This window comes from Ischnura elegans, chromosome 3 (genome assembly GCF_921293095.1).
Source record: "Ischnura elegans chromosome 3, ioIscEleg1.1, whole genome shotgun sequence".
NCBI lineage: Eukaryota > Metazoa > Arthropoda > Insecta > Odonata > Coenagrionidae > Ischnura > Ischnura elegans.
The window spans coordinates 64,357,934-64,374,672 of NC_060248.1; the positions used below are offsets into that span (position 1 = coordinate 64,357,934).

General features: G+C 37.4%; 1 protein-coding gene across 3 annotated transcripts in view; it reads right to left on the reverse strand.

Moving 5' to 3' along the window:
- Window positions 1-16,040, reverse strand: part of LOC124155934 (LIM domain kinase 1) — a 45,491-nt gene extending 29,451 nt beyond the window's left edge. For 2 of the 3 annotated variants that reach the window (XM_046530165.1, XM_046530163.1), the window contains exons 1-5: window positions 16,000-16,040; window positions 15,196-15,298; window positions 14,946-15,060; window positions 14,333-14,463; window positions 8,919-9,110 (exon numbers count right to left, since the gene is read on the reverse strand). In XM_046530165.1, coding sequence (XP_046386121.1) covers window positions 8,919-9,110; window positions 14,333-14,463; window positions 14,946-15,060; window positions 15,196-15,298; window positions 16,000-16,021 — 563 coding nt within the window. In that variant the 5' untranslated portion in view covers window positions 16,022-16,040. Of the gene's footprint in view, window positions 1-8,918; window positions 9,111-14,332; window positions 14,464-14,945; window positions 15,061-15,195; window positions 15,299-15,767; window positions 15,917-15,999 lie in introns of those variants that run through there. The other variant, XM_046530164.1, reaches the window with a different exon arrangement.
- Between the last annotated feature and the right edge of the window lie 699 nt (window positions 16,041-16,739).

A 16,739-nucleotide genomic window follows, 5' to 3' on the forward strand; every position in this document is an offset into this window, starting at 1 on the left:
AACATAATATTTTCGATTTTTTTAAAAGGGGGGAATAATGGATTTTCCTTCATAACATTATGAAATAATGAAATCATTCCAGTGTACCAGACATGAGCAATTAAAGGAGAAGGTATGTCCGGGGGATTTTCCTGACTCCGGTAAAATGTGCCCTACGTCAAACAATTAAAGACATGAAGAGCGACTCGGATAGGATATCGTCCCGACTAAGCTGCGAAACTTGAGGAAAAACACACACCCCAAAGTAATCCAGCGCGGTATTTTCCATCGACAGAAACAGAAGAAACGAAATCGGTAAATCCTCGTATGAAAAATAGTTCGAGCACCTAATAGAAATTTATTTTCGGAGAAACAGGAATGAAACAGGCGAACAAATACGTAAACGTTAAGACTAGTTCTTTTTTAAGAAAACCAAAATGACTGGTCTGAGGATTATTTGAGAAAAACTGAAGTTGAAATACTTCGCTTTAAAATGTGTACGATCAACGAAGTTAGCGCGATCATTCATTTTTCGTAAATTAATTTAAGTATTGATGTTTAACGTGAAATAATAATAAGATGAATTTTAGCACCCGTAAACTTAAGCCGTAATTTTCAGCTGAAATATGGTAATTAAGGCCGCAAAGAGAGAACATATTAGGGATAATAACCGTCTTTTACCGGCTATCAAAAATAACTGAATATCCATTGTTATATTCAAGAATTCGGAGAGTTTACTTGTAATGGATCGAAATATTGGTCAAAACTTGTGAAATTATTCGGCAACAACTGACCCGCACATCATAATCGGGGAACGCTGGAGGAAATCCTTCTCCAACCTATGCCATCGCGCGGAATGCAGACAGTCTCCGGCCGGGACTGGGGGCTAGGAGTCATTTAAAAAACAATTACCCTGGAACAGCCAACAAAAATAGGCTGAGTGATAATAACTGTAAGTCAAGAGAAAAGTATTTGATACGAGTTATCGGTATCGTAAGAAAGACATTTGATAGCCTTCACTGCACTTCCTTCATCAACGCTATTACTAACGTATTTGAAAGAACGTATCGAGATTAAAAGAAAAGGTAGATAAATTAATTGCTCCTCTTTGAAAAACAACTTTTAAAGTTACCAAACCGTGAAATTATGTGAAAGTCAATCTTCACGAACGTTTCACAAAGACTTGTATTCTTAATATTATATCGCATGGAAACGAATCATCTCCCGATATAATTACAGCAAACGCTGGCGAAGCGCGCGGAAACGGAAAGTTATTCGCTTTCTCAGCAATTTCTTGAAAAAAAAATGGTTCCCCGATCAACTGCAAGTGAAACGGATTCGATTTCCACATCCTGAGGTCTAAGACCCGGGCTTTCGAATACACAATACTGCTGATTCTTAAAAATTAATATTGGAACGCACGATTTCTCCACTGGAGAGTACCTCCCTCTCTCTTGCACCATTTCTCAGTCGCAAGGTCACGCGAGTGATTAGGAAGGAATGCTCACGCTACAGCCACAAATGTTTAACGAATGGCTTGATAAGAGCCCACACATAAACATAGGTCACGTCTAGGTTTGACTAATGACGCATACACTTTCTAATTTCTGTGAATCTTCGGCGTTAAAGCAGCTACCACGAAAAGCAGTCGGTGAAACCAACAGAAATAATTAGTAGAGATTCGACTACGGTCCCAGTAAAAAGACTTCAATGAAGTAAAAAAGAAGCGTCTGAATGCTTTGTGTTTCGACCAGTCGGATGCATAGAAAATATGAATGCCTAACCAGCCAGCGGAAAAAATTAAATGCTTCTCCTTGAATTCAGACTGACTTCCGCGCAGTTGCAAAGAAATGAATCCATGTCCCTGGTCAAATTTCCATTGCCGCATCAGTTTCGAAACAGAAAATGATTACGTAAAATATTCTTCAAACCGTTCAATGTCGCCTTCCCTGGATAGTACCTCCATTTACTTCACCATTCGCGATTCAGAAGCCATTTCTTCAATTTCGCGTTAAAAAAAAAGCTGTTGCTTATAAATTTTGTCGCTGCGAACAATTATTAACCACCATTTAAAATAGAAATGTTTCAGTGAAATTGAAGAATTAATGAACCCTGTTGTCAACATATCAATCAATTGCGAAAATTGCTGTCCGTTTCATTTTACATCTACACGGAGCTAAAACTTTAGCTCTTTGAAGCCTTTTGTCAGCGGGGACAACATGGATCATTTCTAACGGGGACGAGAACAAGAACGATCATATGCAATCTCATCAATAATCCAGGATAATGTTAAGAGACTTCACAATCCTCGTGAAAAGACAAAGGTACATTTGCGCGCTAATCTTCCGGAGAAAATGCGTAAAAAAAGGAGAAATACAATGCTTCACAGAAACTATCGAACGCGATCGCCTTACATCGAGAAAATCCAATATAATTCACAAGAAGCCAATCAAAGTACAAAGACGCACCAGAACACGGTCCAATAATTAATCAGTGGAAGAGGTATAAGGGAGATAATCACTGACAAATACTCTTTAATGTTTTATGAGCAATAAATAAAAATTTAAGGACACCACCGGCATTGTTGTACACTTCCTAGGGCACTTAAGACTAAAAATCGAATTTAACTTGGCGCAAGTTTGGGTTCCTATCGCAAACAAGTCCATCGACGGAGTTGTTCCCAAAAGATGTGGAATGCCAAATTTTCCAAATCAAGCCTATAATAGTAGTATTGCTGTAATAAAACTGGGAAGGGAAAATAAATTATTATACATCTGAAATAAGTCGATGAGTTATGAAGCAACATGTGCATATGCCATTTACAAGATCGGCCACAGGACAATTGAAACGTAGCTGCGGTTAATTCCTTGGGTGGCATAGGTAAACGCTTGACGCAAAACCTGGATGATAACAAAACAAAACTGTATTCACTGGCAAATATTTGTGACTAAGCCATGGGGATGATACGAGCTTAAACGTCACGTCATTATTACAGCAAGCTCCAAGTCGGGAAGCAAAATATGTACTTCCTCCTCGACCGGCAAATAAAAATTAATAAAATATAAAAAATGACTTACGCTTTTATCGGAAAAATCATATCTCCTTGAAGGCCAGTAACATCAAAATGCTTTGCTCTGTCGTAACATTTTATATCCCCTGGCAAATTATCCAATATTGATCGAAAACACAAAGACAACACTGTATTCCTCTTGCTCGGCGAAGACCAATATTGGAGGAGCACTCTAATAAACACTTCACTTTTCTAGCAACACAGAAATATCATCACTAACACGGGAGAAAGCAATCCCTCTTCTGCTGGACGAAACTTCCACTGAGGCGACGCGAGAGGGCGTCTTCTGTAAGGGGAGGAAGCCAATTCAAGCCGCGAGCTCATTCAGCGTTATGAGCAACTCTTCCTCCCCCACCATCACCTCTTTCAGAGCCGTTTACAGGTCCCGATGATTTCAATCCCTGACACGACGTAAACAAAAAAGTCACTGACGTCGGCCATTTTTCGAGTTCTTACAGCTTGGGCAGCAGAGGTGGGGAGGAGTAACTGATTTATCGCCAACTTTTTTGATAATTTAAAATTTTTATTTAATGCAAGGGTCTACAGCCCGCAGGCTAATTTCTTGCGGCCCCTAGAGATCAAAGAAAATACTGTATCGCGCCACGCAATATAAAATATACATGGACACACTAGTAAAAAAAACAATGTAAAAAATCGCATTGATTGAATTTTTTAACCAATAAAGATTATTGTACTTTGGAATGATGTTTTGATTTTATTGATGTGGTGGTAAAGTAACGTGGAGCAATGTGGCCCTCCGGACGACGTGAAATCGATTTCTGGCCCTTGCATTAAAAAAGGTCCCTAATGTCATGGTTAAATTTTCCAAACCGTAGCTATTACCTGCAATGTTTTCCGAGAGTAAACGTAACTTTCTCAATAAAACGGGGGTGGTTATCCTCAATTACCGTAATATTGTATCTTCAGGAAATTTCTGGTGCCATGCATCGATTTTCTTCCTACTAAATAATTCGTGCTGAAATAGTAGCTCAATAGAATAATAACAAAGCCACTCCTATATTGACCTTCCAAGGTATTTTCATTTTTTTGTACAGAAAATAAAAGTAACCAGTTCCCCGTATTAACATGTAACTGAGTACAAACTTAAAAAATGTAGCTGTAACTAAGCCCAGTTTTATGATTTCATACTTGATGCTTCTGTTTGGCAGCGAATCTATCCCGGGCGCACAATCGCGGCTACAGGTCGTATCACAGGAATTCTTCTACACCAGGTTAATTCATTTGTATTGACCGACGTTTCGAAAAAAGACATGCCTTCCATTTTCAAGGCGTCTTACTGTCTGAATGTCCAATTTCAATTTGTGCGGAATATTCAGACAGTAACACGTATCGAGAATGGAAGACAAGTCGTTTTCCGAAACGTCGGCCAATACGACTGAATTAACCTGGTGTAGATCCCGAGAAGAATTCCGGAATAATATTCACGAGGAAAAATTAAAATAGTTTTTTATCGCATCTCGTTTGCCGACACGCGGTTTACATCGTAAGCGGCTTATTTAACGCACTAAAGGAAAAATTGTGAGTTTTACGACGCTCAAGAACGAAAGAGTGATTCCTAAAATATTTATTTCACACGTTCATGTGATAAACGAGAACAAGGCCTTGGGTAAGGAGCGAAGAGACTGCTCTCTCCATACACTCGCGCGAGCGAATAGCCTCCGAGAATCTAAAATCCGCCACCGTTTCCTGAAATGCGGATTCTGGCAAAACGTGCTTTCAAGGAAGCAGAAGTGCGATGTCCATCGTTGGGCGTGACGTCATTGGCTGCGCTTCCGCAGGTACTCCTCCCCCCTCGACTATTAACACGCCACGGCGACCCCGAGGACGTAACGAAGAGTGGAAAGCGTGACTAAATAGAGAACAAGCGGACCGGATATATTGTAATCGGAGCTGTAATAAAAGCTTTGCCGAAAATGACACATGCAGTTAGCGGTATATCCCACCGGATTACGCAAAGCGGCAAGGATCGCCGGAAGACCAAATAGTAAGTATTGCAGTTCCACTAAAAAATAGATCGCGGATCTCCGTCGCTATTATCGCGAAATTATGAACCTGGAAGTCTGATTATGATGGGCAAAACTATGATTTGATGAATATCAGCTGGCACAGGTATATAATGACATTCAGGGATCCAAGAGTCCCATCGAAACGAGGAAAATAAAGAAGAAATTAAGTACTCTAGTCTTATTTATTTTATAGAAGTCAGAGCGAGGGCAAGGCCGTGGCATGTACTTATTTCATATCAGTTAACCTAACCATACATATATTTACGCTCCCAGGCGATTATCAATCCAGCATTTTTTACTACTTCTATGAATTATTTTCCGGGGTCCACCCAAGAGGGAGGTGAAATCCCTTAACTAAATTAGAAGAACATTTCTGAAGTGCCCTGACAGGTGCCAGTGGGGTAGCCTGGAATTTCATTCGAGGGGGGGGGGGGGGGAAGGGGAGGCGAGGGGATGGGGGGGTCCAAAACCTGAGTGGGAATTTTTTTTAAAAACAAGGTGGACTCGGTTAAAATCTGGGGGCTAAGTCTTTGGACACTACCAAACCAAGAATCTTAGGAGTGTGTGGTGGCACAGGGAGGGAACTGGCCCTTTTAAACACATCACAAGGAATTCTAATGCCTCTACTTCAGTCCACAAAGAGCTCTACTTTCACCATCCAAATCAACCTTCACTGAGAAATCGATTCACCTTTACATGAGAAAAATAAGCGTTCAAAGGCAAGTGAATACTAACATTAATTCAAATTAAGTATAGTTGGAATATATAAATGAATGCTAAAAAATCTCTCCCAGAGTTTCAATCTGAAGTCTGGTTTGAATAGGTTAGGGTAGAGCTTAACTGAGACTAAGCCACAGGCATGAGAATGTTTCTTCCAGCAACTTCAATGAGAGTTTTATATTTAATTGAAACATCCCTTTGGATTGACATATGCTTAACTACAACTTAACCAACAACAACTATTGAAGGAACCAGTATCACATAGTGATCAACCGTTTGGGTTCCTAACTCAAGTATTGATTTTAACTTCACAAAATATAAAAAAAATAAAGCACACGATGATAAGATAGCCACTCAAATATGAAGCTTAGGTTTCTAGACTTTTCAAGACTTTCAAAATATGTACATAATTTTTAGACTTTACAGATGATAAAAACATAATGATGTGCTGTTAACCCTTGGATAAAGTGAAGTAAAATAATGATACTACACACATTAATTTTAGTTAAGAATCATCATAAGATAGATTTAACATTGAATGTACATATGTATATTCAATGATATTTTTGGGCCTTGCGAAACTTCAGGAAGAAACAGAATTCATTTTTAATGAGAATGGATAAGCCTTATGTTAACTGAATGATTGATCAAGGATATAGGGATATCTAAATGACCATCAGCAAAATTTGGGATGCTCAAAAATTGAAGATGTACCAATGTTTTAAGGGATGAGGAAATATCTTCAATTTAACCACAACAATGACTTTGATGTACTACATATATCATTTTCCTGTAAATTCTAAAATTTCCGAGGCGATAAAATTCTCTGCATTTCTAGATTATCCGAAGCCACCCTATAGTATAAGTACAGACATAATTCACAAAAATAACACACAGCTGTCTAAGACCCTTATTAGAAGAGGTAGCCAGGCGACGTCGCCAGCGATGCAACTGGCTACTCAGCTTGTCACGGGTCATTGATTCTTATGGATGTTATTACACTAGGGTAGCCAGTGAAGTAGCCACACTTTGGCGACTGACTGGCTACTGAGCCCTGTCGCCGCTCTGGTTGCCACTGGCTACCCATATTGGCAACGCTGCTTTGCAGCATACGGAGCTTAATGCACTAGGTCGCCAGTCTCACCTCGCAACTCGGTCAGATTGCACGACAAATGTTTTTATCATTACAGAAAAAATTCTGGCTACTGAACTACTGCTGCTGGCGCTTCATCTGGCTACCTCATCTAATAAGGGCCTAAGATAATATCATGATAAAACATTTCTTCACAAGGACACCATAGTTATACATCAAACATGCTCTATTTGATACTTAAATACCCCACTTAGATAAATCACTGGAATATTCACAATAACAAATTTTTCCAGAAAAATACTTGGAGGAGAAAATTATGCTATGCCATTTTGTGCATATTACTGTGGTATAAATGTGCTAGTAAGATGTAATAGCATGCACCTAAAAATTAAAATTTAAAATAATGATACCGATAAACATTACATCACAATACAGACTCACAACAAACACAAAATGCACTTATTCATGACCTACTTTATGGTAAATTTACACTTAGTCCTTAAAATGCCCACCTCATTCAACCAAATATACATTTAACTACTATGTGCACCAAGAGAAAATTATACTATTCAATATTTCTTACTCATCAACTCAGCAACTGTTATAACAGACAACACATACATTTAACCAGCGGAAGAATTTTATTCAGAAAAGAGGAGAAAATTTTGAGGAATTGCAGCCTATTATTGCCGGTCAGTATCAGCAGAGTATCCTAGGATTCGCTATTTTATGAGTCCAAACAGAACAATATGAAACTAAGTATATAGCCAATGGAACAAGATTTAAGAAGGAGAAAATTATTGTTAATTACTAATAATAAGATAAGCTAAAGTAGAATTTTAAGGCCACTCATCAGACAAATGAGTCATTTACGATATTAAAGGATTTGTAACATTGATTGATATAAATATAATGTCCATCGATAAAAATCACAATTATTTAACAAAAAGAAACCATCAGTGCAGAGTCCAGTTCCTTGTAAATATGTACAACACTCATTGGCAGTTTCCAAATTAATTTTACACAAAAAAATTAGTTCCTCACAAATCTGCCAAACCCAAGCAGGGAAAGTAAGGAATAACTGAAAGGGAAGGGAACGATGACTATGTTTCAGGGCTGTGAGTTCAAGATCCTAATTGATACCTTGAATAAGGGGATGGATCAAGATACCTCAGCAAATTCCAAGCATTAGTTTTAGTTCAAAAGCAAGGATAATTAACATTTTATAAGCCCATTTTTTCACAAGACTGCTCTCAAATTTTCAGCTACATATATCTCCGATTTCATGTCAAAGCTTAAGAATTATGAACAAGAAAGGATTTAAATTAATCTGTAGACACCTCTGTTTGCTCGATAATTACCTAAATAAATTAACTTTATTTTCTCACATTGACACAAAAATTACAGTTTTCTGAACTTCAACAGCATTCCTCTAAGAAATAATACAATTTTCCACTAAAATAATGACATTCAATAAAGTATATCACCTTAATTTTGATAAATAGCTTTTTCTTCTATTTTTAATGGCATCTAAATAATACACATTGATCATCAAGGCTAGAAAACTGTGGACAGAATATGCATTTACACGCAGCAGAAATCATCCGGGTGTAAGGCGAAGTAAATCTTAAGAATTGTTATCGATTTTTACAAAAATACTATTCCTACCACACATTAACATTTTAAGGCAGGACAAAGGGCCATCATTGATAGTCATTTTGAAACCAAAATAAACCAAGAATATAGGTATACATTCTTCAGCTGAATTGGTGGAAAAAAATACATGATCCAATTACGATTTCCACCTAATTTTTTTCGACAAATGCCCTTGCATCATTGATCATGCAATACATTTCAAAAATAGCATGACTGGATTATATATACACATCTACTAATGGATCAATAACTGACATATAACTTCAACTGGACTCGAAACATATATGGATGATAAAAGATAGTTCTACTCAAAACCATTTTCAAGAAGATGAGCTGGGTTTAGTTTTATATTTAAAGATAAAAAGATACTCACTCTGATATTCGAAAACCTCTGCAGCCATAAGGATCTGAAATTGGGGCTCCTCTTGTATTTTCAACACTCAGTTTAATTCCAAGTTGGCCTTCGGGAGTAGGAGGGATTTCCACAAGACGAATGGAATGCGGTTTCCGAACAAATGGAGAGGTTTTGTTCAATGGCTGCATCTGCCGCTTGTAGCACTGCCCACTGTTCACCAAATTCTGAATGTTATTAAAGAGTTCCCAATTCTACCTACCATTGTATTCAAGTTTCACAAAGGTATTGCTTTTTCCTGAATCTGACAGAAGTGTAAGGTGTTTGGTAGCACACTCTTCAAACTTAGAAGTAAGTTTCTTGAGTTAAACCTAATAACTTTCACCACTGACAGTAAGAATAAATAACAACTAATATTATTAATGCCTTTATCAATAAGTCTACCACACTTGATAATCTGGAATAAGATGCATTGTAATGCATTGAGTTTCATTCCACTCTCGTTGATGTTGTTTTATCATTATCTTGTGAAAGAAACAGTGGAATAAACTCTGACGAGTAACTTAATTAAATTACATAAAGACTGTTGTGCAGTAAAACTTAAGACAGTGACAACTCAAAATACATCAAATCAACCACCACTGTCATACAAGTGGTGATTGCTGGGCATTTCAAGGCACAGCCAATAGAATTTATAACTGAAATTTCATACAGTATGAACTAAATACTCTACAATGCATGACCAGCACACTAGTATTATAAAAAGTTAGCTATTCACTGTCATGAGGATAAGAATGTATAGAGAAAAAAAAGAAACAGAAGAATGTGGTAACATAAAGAAGAATAGTTAAAAGGAATAAAAAGGAAATATTGACACACAAGGTTCACATACAGCTATAGGGACTTAAATATCCAGTGGAATGACCATATTTTAAGATAAGAATGACAAAAGAGTGACACAAACAAGCAGGCTTGGGGGAGCCAGCCATTGAATTACAATGGTTTAAATAAGTTATGTCAACGGCAGGACCCAAAAAATCAACTTGATGAATGATGATAGTAGTTTTCAATTATTGACGATAGTGATTCATTTTCAACAGACTGTAATTCAACCTTCAAAAATCAAGGGACAACTATGGTATGGTGTTTGGAGGAGGCCACCGACAGCTGAGGCCATTTACGCTGTGAGAGAATGGTGTGAAAGGAAGGGTGGAGAGAAACCCAGCGTAGGCATTTACCTACTCTTAACGAAAGGTGCCAGGGGGACCACGACTAAACGTCCCATCCGACTGATGGAGTGCTATGCTTGAAATGTCCTCCACACAACATTCTATCGGGGATCGGGCAGTCTCTGAAAATTCTCTGCCACACTCGGGATTTGAACCAGAGACCGCCGGGTGGAAAACCAACACTCTAGCCACCACACCAACCTGATCCCCTCAAGGGAAAACTATGATCACTAGGTATTACAGATAGAAGTGCCAAACCATGAACTATAGGTTGACCATCCCAATATGCTGAAAAGTGTTGATACTATCTATGAGTATCATATATCACAAATGCATCTACGACCCATCTATCTACAAATTTAAAAGATCAATTGAAACTATTGAATTTGGTTTTAATTAAATAATTAATCTAACAACTCTCTAAATAGATGGAAGTATTTTCAGAAAAGAGCAATGTAGAGAATGTAGTTGGAAAATAGAGCAGCATAGAGAACTCAGGAGGATTACACTAGGTTGGAGAGGTAGTGGATGAAGTAAAAGAAATTCATATAAAATTATGTTCGAAGGAATTCACTATTAAATGAATAATAATTTTTTTGAGCCAGAAGAGTTCTCAAAAACTTTAGGCACTTTATAATAACTAGAATAATGCCAAGACTATGATTTTGATATCAATAAAATCAATTACATACATATAAGGAAAAAGTAAAAATCACAAAAGGTTTAGCGTAGAATCCAAAAGGGACACACTGCAGGATTTTAACGCAGTAATTCTTGACATTAATTTCCATAGGAAAAAATTTCCCCATACCAGGAATCAAACCACCAATCTTTGGGTTTCCAGGCCGCAAGCTTATCCAAATTCCTTAACCTCCATGGCAATTTTAGGAGATCACAGTAATTCTTGCTAGGTGCTGAGGGCAAATGGCAAAAGCAATTTAATTATAATCCAATTCATCCCTCAGACATCACTTCTATGAATCATACGGCCATTATTTCCGTCACTCTTTCCATCACTCCATCCGTCACTTTCGGACATTCCCACAGTTAGTTGTTCATGTTTACCTATGTCATTCACACGATTGTGACACATTGTGCTGCAGTCGTTCTAAATGGCCATGCATTCTGATTGGCTGATATGAAGTTTCAGTGACGGTTTCAGCAACAGAAAAAGCGATGTGCTGAGTGATGAAAAAAGTGATGAGAATCCTCATCACTGGAGCCTACGGGAGAAACAATCGTGCGCGACGTACATTTCTGAGTGATCACTAGATTGAGCCCTCGAAAATGGCGAACAAAATGATTCGTGATTCAGGCTTAAGATTGGTTTGACACAGCACTCCATTCCACTCTCCTATTGGCTAATATTTTCATAATGTATTTCTTCTCAATTTTATCCTTAATACCTGTCCTATGTAATTCATTCTAGGCCATCCCCTAACCATCTTTCCTTCCAACTGTCTTCATGAGACCATCATCCCTAATAAAAGTGGCCAACTAGGTTGTACTGTCTTTTCCTTAAGGTTTTTATAAAATGTCTCTTGTCTCCCACTCTTCTTAGCATTTCCTCATTACTTAATCGATTGATACATTTCATCTTTATCATTTTTCGGTAGCACAACATTTCAAATGATTCCTCTGAACTGTCAATGTCCAAGCCTTGCTCCCATACAGAAACATGCTCCATATCTATGCTCAGGCTATGCAATATATAAACATGCTCCATGCTCCGTGGCATCTAAATAATTGCTTCCTCGTCTATTTACTTATATTTTCAGCTGTATGTACATTCCTCTTTTTGTAGACAGCCCTCCTTGCCAGTGCTACTATTTACTGACTATTTCTTTCTTCCTTTTTCCAGTGCTGGTAGTTTGGCTTCCTACAAAACAAAACTCTCTCACCTCTTCAAGCTTTTGTTTTCCTAGTTTAATTTTGGTCGTAGTCTCCTCTCTTTTACTGCATTCTTATTTCTTTGCCTTCTTTTTGTTGATTTTCAGCTAATATCTGGTCATTGTCCTTTCCATATTTGTCTATCAATTTTTCAAATCATTCTGTCTCAACTATGACTGCTATGTCATCAGCAAATCGTGGCATACTAATATTTTATCCATGAATATTGACACCCCAGGCTTTCTCTTTCATTTGACTGAAGGATTACTTGTTATAAACATTAAATATTATGGGGAATAGTGCACACCCTCGTCTCACTCCTTTTTCTATTCATGCTTCTGCACAGTTGGGTCCAGATTTTATCAAAGCTTCTAGGTTTTCATATGAACTGCACAATTTTACAATCATTGCAGGGCTCTCCAATTTCTTTTAGAATCCTAAGGATTGAACTCCAATCCATGATGTCAAAGGCCTTCTACAAGGCGACGAATGCTATGCGAGTCAGTTTGTTCTTCTACATTCTCTTGCCTATGAGCAGCCTAAGAGCAAAAATTGCTTCTCTTGTGCCTTTGCTTTTCCTGAATCCAAAGTGGTCCTCATCCAGGTATTCTTATACTCTTCGTTCTATTCTCCTGCAGATGATTCTCATCAGCATCTTTGTGTCAGCATCATGTGTCATCAGGCTTATGTCCCAAAATTCTTCCGTATTCTCTGATCTCTCCTTTTTGTTATCAGGTATATCATCTACTCTTAAGAGCATGTCGCAGGCGGTTCTGTACAGTTGAGTTAAAGCCTTCTCTGATGAATTTTTGATACGCTCTGCTGGAATATCATCCATTGCTGAAACCTTATTCTTCCAAAGCTCCATTATTGCAGCATCAAATTCCGACCTTAAGACACTTGTTCTTATGTCATCTTTTTCTGCTTCGCTTTCCTCTTTGATAATTTTTTAGCTGAATTTGCTTCCATTGCATTGCCGTAAAATACTCCACTGTTTCCTTCCTTCTCTTCACTTTGTCTTCGTTTTCAATCATATCATTTCTTCTCCCACCCATAAGTTCACTTTAAAATTTTTTCCAGCCATTCTCCATTGACTTCTCAGTTAGATCTAATCCTCCTTTGCTCTCCATCACTTAATGAAATCCACGTTGATGTTGTGGAGCCTTTAGTTTCCCTACTCATTTTTTCCACTTATCTCTTTAATTTTGGAAGGCATTTCACCTTCACTAGATTATGATTACATCAATATCAGCCCCTTGCAGTCCTTTATATAGTTCCTAAATCTCTGCTTCACTAATATTCAGACTAGTTGATATCTTATTTTTGACTCATGCTATTTTCTGTGCATATCTTCTTTGCATATAATTCTTAAACAGTGAGTTAGCAACCACTAATTTGTACTCTGCAAAGAATTCCAGGAGCCTTTCTCCTCTTTCATTTCCTTTTCCTTCATCCTTATTTTCCAGTTATTCTACCTTCATGGCCTACGCCCTTGACAGCATTCGAATTACCTAAAACAATGATATTTTCTTCACCTCTTACCTGTTTGACTGATGTATCTTCCCGATTAGCCCCGGCCTAAATATCCAAATGGAGGACTAGATTACCTCCAGAATATTTTACTCAAGAGAATGTCATCACGTCTTTATAATAATGGGTGGAGTAGCTGCGACTCATCGGGATACTAATGTGTTTGTCTCTCCTCGCCTTCCACATCACAGTACCACAGCCGTTAAAGTAAATGCTACCATGACTGCAGTGGAATGAGTATTGCTGTGCAGACCACTGAGGTCAGCACCTTCACTCATATGAAGAGAGTGGTTGCACTCTTCCCCCGTTGTTGGGGAGCATAATTGCTGGAGGCCTCCCATCGCAAAAATAAAAAAAACTCAAACCATAAGTTATTAAGGCAAGAGGTGGATTGAGGATAAAAATGAATAGCAAGATGAATGAAGACCAAAGAGTCACGGCATAATACATGAGACCACAGTCCAATAGTGCCCAGGATGAGGAGATAAGTACATTAGTTTGCAAGTTGAAGCAATAAGAATTTGTATTGATGGAAAACTTTATGAAAAGACAACTGCTAATTCCACTATCTTTTAGTGTTAGATAATCTTATGCAGAAGAAATCAAGGTTAAATCTATGATAGTTCAGCTATACAAAAAAGCATTAATGACTACCAATTTCATAAAAAAATAATAGAAAATTTTCAATGCAACAAGGCTAAGCAAACTCATAAAATCAATTAATCATTAAAATTCATTATGCACTTTAAAGTTAAATAAATATTAAGTTAAGAAAAAAATACTTACCAATACAGTTTGGAACGTTCTACAAGAGCATATGAGTCCCCATCGCCAATAAAACCAGTACAAGAGGCACATCTAAAACATTCAGGATGGAACTTATGGTCACCAGCTACCATGACAGGCCCTGTTATCACCTAGAGGCAAAGGAAGTATGCAGTTAGACCTTTGGATTGAAAGTAACTCAATTCTAAACCCACATACTACCCCGCAAGCCACCTGAAAAGGTATGTGGCAGGGTGCGTTCGGATTTAAATTATTAAGATAACTTAGGATAGGATGAAAATAAAATTTTGTCCAAGACATTAACCATAAAATGGAATAAATAAAAAAATTAAAACAGCTATTAAGGGGAATTAATTGTAATAAAAAAATAGCATTACAGGGGAAGGTAGTACCACTGACTAACATGAACTAGCAATTTCCACAATCCAACTTCATTGTTTCCACATGAAAATTATTAATTCACGTATTTCAGTGGTTAAAGTTAGAAAAACCATAGGAAAAGGGCAAATTAAAGACAAATGTCTTTGATAAATTGATTAAAATCTTTGACAGAACTCCAGGCATAGAAATATTTACAATCTTCGAGACTACTGATGAAGACAAAATCTCATACCTGTCCACAGTCCTGACATGATTCTCCATACTTGTTCCAATAGTCATCCTTGCAGAACAGAAGTCCATCTTTCTCGAAATACCAACTAGATAGTGAGGCATCACACGCAGAACATCTATTGGACCAAAAGTAAATATAAAAGCTACTTTATTTCATTCAAAAGAATATAAAGAGATCATGGAAAAGATTTCTTCATATGCGAAGCAAAATCAAAGACTATAGACCAATTCGCTACGGAAAAATAACTTGCCTAAAGCATTCCAAATGCCATTCTTGGTTCAATGCCTGGACGTATTCATCTTCATCAAGGACATTCAGACAGCCAGCACACACAGCGGACTCCGACGGATCGTCTAAAAAATTTAATGATACATTAATAAACAGCAGCAACACTGAAATTCATGGTTGTATAAAAATGTAAAATATGTGAGACCTAGGCATATCTTCCACTGCCACTCGACACCAAATGTCGAGAAAAATAAACTACACATCGCATTAATATCCCTTATAATTTATTTTTCGAGTCACCCCAACAAGCCATTGATCAAAGAGTAGGTGTAGATCGACAACAAAAACAAATTAAAAGCTTTCAGCATCACAGACTCAGAGAATTATTAATTTTCTCCAATTTCTACAGGTAATTCAGACAATATATATATTAAAAATGAAAATAAGTTTCACAGAAGAATTTCACACTATTGTATGCAAATCTAATTATGTATCAGGCTATTTCGGTTTAAAGATTCTAAGAGGCGCACCCAATTTACGCTTTGGAAAACGAAATTTAATAAAATTAGAAGATTTAAAAAGAGTAATATTTACCCATTTACTTAAAATTATTCCAAGAAACAAGTATTTCCTGAAAACGACGCTCATACATAAGCATCAATGGAAGGCAGTCGATCAACTTGAAAACCGCACGAATATAGAGATACTACGCCAATGATCACAAATTAAACCATAAAAAATATTTATTTGTAGCCAAGAGATGACAAAACTATGTTTATAACCAGAAATAAGAATGCCTAAGAACTGTCATAAAGAGAGTACGAACCATTTGTGTTTGATTCCTCCATGATTACATGCTGCAACGACTCACCGGACAAATGACGATAGCAATACATTATCGTATGGAGGTTATGAGAAATTTCAATTCCTATGAGAATAAAAAATGCAGCATCGCAGGCGATCAAATCATGGGAAGGAATGCATATATATTTATTCAGACTGAAATTAAGAAACAAGAGGATAGCAAGAAAACGAATTTTCTTCTAATTCACTATTTGGAAACATTTGCAATCATCCGTTATAAATTTCCTTCTGCTGTTCGCGCGCGATATTTGAAATTCAGTAGGGAGGAGAAACTATAGGTTCGACACTACCCGAGGGAGTTTCGTACAGAGGCAATACCATAATTTTCGGATGTTAAGTTGAGTTCCTTTTGAAAAATATTAAATTTACTAACTTCGAGAAACTACTGGCTGCTTGGGAGAACAGTTAGCCCCCTATCCGCCATCGGACTAATTTATCTGGGGTGAACTTTACCCTAAAAAATATGACCATTCAAGGCTGTAGTACTAAAAATTCGGCACGCGCTCACACCAGCCAAAAAAAAATCCAATGTGAGTACCGGAGGAAATACACACTGAAAAGAGAAAGCTAGCTTTTGACTCACCGAGACTAAGTAAGCTATCATTCACGAAATTGAACAGTAATTTGACTGGATTAGGCGCTAAAAACGACGAGAGGAAGGGGAAGTAACGATGAAAAATTGATGTGGGTTTGGATAAAACA